This window comes from Musa acuminata, chromosome BXJ3-7 (genome assembly GCF_036884655.1).
Source record: "Musa acuminata AAA Group cultivar baxijiao chromosome BXJ3-7, Cavendish_Baxijiao_AAA, whole genome shotgun sequence".
NCBI classification, from domain to species: domain Eukaryota; kingdom Viridiplantae; phylum Streptophyta; class Magnoliopsida; order Zingiberales; family Musaceae; genus Musa; species Musa acuminata.
This window is the reverse complement of record NC_088355.1, coordinates 28,789,977-28,796,336: the sequence shown is the minus strand read 5'-3', so window position 1 is coordinate 28,796,336 and position 6,360 is coordinate 28,789,977. Positions and strand designations below refer to the sequence as shown.

General features: G+C 39.3%; 1 protein-coding gene across 1 annotated transcript; it reads right to left on the bottom strand.

Moving 5' to 3' along the window:
• Window positions 1-234: 234 nt before the first annotated feature.
• Window positions 235-6,055, bottom strand: LOC103975077 (CDK5RAP1-like protein). Its single transcript, XM_009389988.3, has 3 exons — window positions 5,657-6,055; window positions 3,943-5,000; window positions 235-1,109 (listed from the first exon to the last, which is right to left on the bottom strand). The coding sequence occupies exons 1-3, from the start codon at window positions 5,977-5,979 to the stop codon at window positions 619-621; spliced, it is 1,872 nt and encodes a 623-aa protein (XP_009388263.2). The 5' UTR covers window positions 5,980-6,055; the 3' UTR covers window positions 235-618.
• Window positions 6,056-6,360: the final 305 nt, after the last annotated feature.

The window sequence follows — 6,360 nt, the reverse complement described above, 5'->3', positions numbered from 1 at the left end:
TCCAACACTAGCAAAATATAAATTGATCATGAGAAATGTATTGGAATCAATATAATGAGCATAATGATATTAAAAATAATCAGATCAAAGATTTTATTTATAATCATATTGGATAAGGATCTGTTCTTAAGTGATCCCTTGAATTATCACATCCAATTGGATTCAAATCAACATGAAAATGGACCATACAAGCAACAATGACACACTAATGTAGTACCAAACCGGAGAACTCTCTTAGAAACTAACAATGCTAGTATCTTGGATATCCTTAATGGAGTTATTAAGATTTTATGAGTACATAGAATGCAAACCAACTTACAACTAGAACGATTAAAGAAGGATAACAGAAATTAGCAGTTTGCATACGTATGATCTAATGAAGTGAGAAACACTTACTGTGGATGTAGTAATCTCATTCCACTGAGGCTCTTCAAGTGTCGATTGAAGATATTTCATGGAAAATTACAATATTGATCATCATCCCTCAACAAATGTAGGAAGCTCCGAGGAATATTTAGAGGAATTGAACACTTCACTGTTAATGAAAAGGTCTCATCCTCGATCCCATTATAAGCATCGACAACAGCAATACTTTGTCAGTGTAGGCCTTCAGCCATTTCATGTTCTAGAGTCCGAATTCTTTTGGTAAAACCTGCTCAGGCTCGTTCGCGCAAGTGCCTCCCCAAATAAGGATGCCTTTGTTGATCTCAATATGCCAACTTCAACATAATCTCCAATCTCTGGATTTCGCTTCCCATCTGTTTCAAATGAGTGTGGCAGAGGGACATTAAGAAAGGAGACCTTGTGGCCTCTATCACTCCTTCCAACCAGTTCTGATTCAGGTGCTCTCTTATTGGGTCCCTCGACTAAAACAAGCTGGACAGTTCCTACTTGAGATTCATACCTCTGCACTGTGCTTTCACGGAAGGTGTCAATAAGTTCAGTCAGCCTCCTCTGTTTGACATTATCAGGAACATCATCCATGTAGTTCTTGTGGGCATGAGTTCTTTCTCTCATGCTATAAGCAAACATGTATGCCATATCATATCCAACAGACTTCACAAGGCTTAGGGTGTCAGCATGTTCTTCTTCTGTTTCTCCACAAAAGCCTGTTAAAGGGTCTAAGGACTTTAGTGCTGGAAAAAAAGACTATTCTACAATAAGAGGGCAGGCAGTTAAGAAAGAAGCAATGAGCTTGTAACAACTATCAACAGAACAGATTCTGACTTGTATGATGGTGATGCTAACGACAACTACCAGCAAACACAAAACACAAAGATATCTCTGTGAAAATAATATGCATCAACTTCAGATATTGATAGTATCACTTGCTAGACTGATATTTGGGTAAATAGCAGCAGCAATCACATTAGCAAATTGTAGCAGATCAGACGAGTAAACTTTTAAAGCTGATGCATGTTACTATCACAGGATGGATGTTTCTGTGTTAGTGTTTGCTTCTAATTGTCATTAGCATTACCGTCCTCCAAGTCCAAGCCTTTCTAGCGTTAGGTTAAAACAAACAGATTGAGAAGGCTTAAAGATAGAATTTTCGTGAAATCTGTATAACAAAGTGACATTCGAGAACTAGTGTCAAAAAGATTTTTTAGTTGGACTAGAAAATGGATTGGAAATAAACTTAGAATTCCAACAGCTAGTAAAGACTGACTTACTTAAAAGTCAAGCTCATGAAAAAAGGGAGGCAAAACTCCAATATTTTACTTACACATGTAGGCATTGAATAGGCAGAAAGGAAATACTTCACAAAAAGGAGATAAAGTTCATGTAAGAGGCAGAAACAACCAAGAGTGAAAGAAAAACAAACCAAATAACTAAAGCCAGCTCTATAGTCTACCTGGGAATTTCAGGAGTACCCAAGAAGGCTATAGAATCAGCATATCTTACCATCCTTCAAAGCAAATGTTGGATTAGTTTATAGATGGGAAGGCTTACTTAAAATAATAAATTAGATTAGAAAATCAATCCATATCTCCTTATTGGATGAGGAATTTCATGATATAGAGAAAATGTAACGTTGACTTACCAACTGGATTGCATATCCCATATGGGCTTGCTGATTCAAGTAATTTTCTGATAAAGCTCCTAACGTTGGAAAATTGGACGTAGAAAATTTAAGTGATGTTGTTCAAACAATGCATTTTGCAGGATTCTCTGCCATGAATGACAAAAGATACAAAGACATGGCAAGCAAGAAAAGAATGACATATTATGAATGTTTTGTACAATATTCTGTAGCCGGTCTTTTAAACATTTTCTAGGATCAGAAGGAACCACTAGAATGACCACTATGTGTGTTTTTTACATAATTTGGTGTTCAATAAATCTTTAAAGAAAGCTGGAGCTAACCAAGTTAAGCAACAGAGTTTTCAATCAAGAAAGAAGAAAGTACATAGGCACAAAAACATTTGACATAAGTACCCAAGCATGATGTAAAATAGTCGCTTAATGACCAAGGGAACATGGAATCCCACAGCAACATTACTGATTTTACACTGACACAACAATGGATGATAGATTATAAAGATACATTGAAGGTCCTTGTTATCTTCCAAATGAGCTGAATGTCATTTGCTTTGAAGTATGTTAGAGGTAAGAACAAACAAAGCACTAGATAAGAGGAGAAAGCAAAAACTCATGCATACCAATAGATACCCAAGAGGTTGATTTTTATGGTCTCTCCAAACCATTCTGCCTTATAAAATAAGATAAATAAGGAAAAGCACTTTTCCAAGAGGTTGAATTTTTTGGTCTCTCCTTGAGAAAAGCATGCTCCCAAATCCAAATTTGTCATACATCGTCGACATCTAGACTATTCCCATGTCTAGAGGTGTTTTGAATAGTCAGTTATTGGCCAGTGCATTTATTAAAAACAATCATACATAATATACTTTTCCACACATCAACATAAGTTTTCACTGAGTCCAATTTCCTAAATATGCAATGGTAGATACCTGACAAAGTTATCAAAAGATTATAAACTAATACCAAGGTGCAATACCAGGATCAAAACTGGATTGGTTTCTTGGATCCAACATTGAGATTGATGGGATCAACTGGATCAGCCAAACATAATCAAGGGATTAGGATCGATCAAGAAAGTAATTTCAAAACCCAAAAACAAAAAATAAATAAATAAAATGTTGTGTTCATTACCAAATTATAATGTTGTTTAGAGAAAAAAAATACTTTAGATTTATTAGTAAGTTTGGTGTTATTTATATATGAATCATAAGAGCATATTATAGACTCCAGAATTCACCATATTCACACATTTCAATACACAAACCAAATCTCCCCCACCCCCCCAATCCCCAACAGAAAAAAGCAAAAAATAAAAATTGGTACCCCTTTTTCTTTTCTCCTGCTCTCTCTCCCATCTTTCTAATCATCTCTCAGACTTGCGCTACATCCACTGTCAACCAACCACTGGAAAGCAGTGATAGCACCTCCATATGCAGCCAATGATATTAGGGTCTACATGGCAGCAGACTTAGCTAGACATCTGTCTCTCTAGAACTTGCCACTAAGTTAGATCAGAGGGCTACAACTGTACTAGTTGTCTGCTAATGATCACCAATAAATTTGTTGGTGATCCTACAATAACTCAAGATCAACCAAAATCAAAGAGCGACTAAGGGATCCCCATCTGAAATGATCATATTGGATGAAGCAAAAGTGATCTGAGTCATCTGAAAAATAATAATAATACTAAAAATATTACCTAGAACCAATACAGATTAATTTTTTCAAAAATATGAAATAGTCTGCACAATTAGCACAATAACAACATCTAAGTGATAAAAATAAACATCACCATGATTTTGAGATCTCTTAGATGTTTGATTGCAGAACCATAAAGCATAAATAACATATTAAAAAAAAATAACATCATACTAAGTAATTAAAAATATGGAAACTTACCACAAATGAAGTCACTACTTAGTCCAACATCTGGAATGATGCCTCTTATTTTCTGTACAAGGTCCAAGTATGCCTCCCTGGTGTAACCTCGGCGCATTCTCTCGAGAACTGTTGAGCTCCCTGTTTGAGCAGGCAGATGAATGTTTTTGCAAATATTATATTTATCCTTCATGAGAAATAACAAATCATCTGGAAAATCCTTGGGATGAGGGGAAGTGAATCGAAACCGCATCTCTGGAAATTCAGTAGAGAGTCGATCTAAGAGATCAGAAAAGCGCAAGCCCATATTCTTCACTTTGCACATGCTGGAGAATCCTTCACTGAGTCTCCAATTTGCTCCTGGTTCCAGATCACTGAGCTCAGAAACATCATTGTAACTGTTCACATTCTGACCAAGGAACATTACTTCCTTCACACCCTCCTTCCAGAGCTCACCTACTTCTCTGACAATTGATGAGACTGGACGAGACCTCTCTCTACCTCTAGTGAATGGAACAATGCAAAATGAACACATATTGTTGCAACCCCTCATTATCGAGACAAATGCAGTAACTGAATTGGTCGAGATCCTAACTGGACTAACATCAGCATAAGTTTCTTCAAGAGAAAGCAGGGTATTAATTCCTTTGTGCCCATAGTCAACCTCATCCAGCAAACGTGGTAGATCTCTATAAGCATCTGGTCCACAGACTACATCTACCATCTTATCTGCATCAAGTATTTTCTCTTTCAACCTCTCAGCCATACATCCTAGAACAGCTATTTTTGGAGGGTGTGTAGATTGTGACCTTCCCACAGCAACATTGCTCTTCCATTCCCTTTTTAGAAACCAGAAGTAGTTGAGTCTCTGCCAAACCTTTTGCTCCGCATTGTCTCGGATAGCACAGGTGTTGATGAATATAATCTCTGCATTCTCAGGTTCCTTCACGACTTCCTCATACCCAGCATTTTTCATGATAGATAGCACAATCTCCATGTCATTTACATTCATTTGGCATCCGTATGTTTCATGGTAAATGCGCTGCCCCCTACTGATAATTTGAGAAGTTGATGCTGGACTACATATATGAAAAAGGTAAATAATGTCAGTAAAATTTCTTAAGTTGGCTAAATCAAGCACATCAAAATAATGTAACCAAGCAAGAGAAGTACTCCGACAGCTAATGCACTGGGATTAACTCAGATTACATAGTTTACAGAAAGAAATTAGAGTACATCATCCCCCCCCCTCCCCCCCCCCCCCCACTAGTTGTATGTTGTACACGAACTTAAACTGCAACAGAAACAACTTTAGACATGGTTAATCAATACATGCAAAAAGCTCAGAAGCCACAAAGCTTAGAACCATTATGGTTCTCTCCAGTAAAAACAATAGAAGGAAATATCTAATTTTTCTCTGTGTAGAATCACAACCGGACCCTGCCATCTCTATCTCCTCCCGTCCTAACCTATTATGTTCTCTGTCCCAGCAAGCAGAAAAGAGGTTTATTTCTCTTCATAGGATTATGGCACAAGATACAATTTTGTGCAATAACATGACTCAGCATGTTGCCTCCTCTTAAAAGCAATCATACTAAAACCACACAAATAATCCCCATATAAACCCAATATAATAACGTGTCATGTAACCTATCGCAACAGGGCATTTTCAAACAACCATCCTCATCAAGCAGATAAGTTATGGCTACTGATGGGACAGGAAAGGAGAGCATACTCTTGTTGGACATCAGCGGTGGCGGCAGCAGCGGTCGCTGCGTGGCGAACGAAGCCGCGGCGAGAGCTCAGGTAAGGGCTGGAATTGGAGACGAGGGCAAAGATGGAAACAGCCGTGCGGCACTGGAAGAAGCATGGGGGAAGAAGGGGAGAAGGAGGAGGAAGAGGGGGCGGAGGGGAGGAGACGGAGGAGCGGAGGCAAGGTCCGGACATAGCTGCGAGTGGGCAGGGAGGCAAGCGGCGGAGGTTGATGCGGAGGGTAGCAGTGTGGTGGTGAGGTTGGCTCTTCCAGAAAGCGGCGAGAGGAGAAAGAGGAGACGCCATCGGCGGCGGCGGCCACTGCTGCAGCGGCAGAGAGATGGATAGGAGACCGAATCGGATGGGATTGGATGCGAAAGCCACGTCCAGGGTGAGTTGGGCCCGAATTAACTTGGCCTGACTCGGTGGGTGTCCAGGGTGAGTTGGGCCGAAAGTCTCGGGACACCTGTGTCTAGCGCACTGATCGGGATCGAGATCCGGGTTAAGTTGGGCCGAGTCAAGTCGGGATGAAATTGTTTACACCATGGTCCGGACTCCACATAACGGGTCGGATTTTGCCGTCTATGTCCAGCAGCAGTTCGGATGTTAAGTGGGTGCTGATGTGGACAATATATATGCATTTATCATGTGTTCGTAAAACTTATCAAAATATCAGAAGATTGTGAG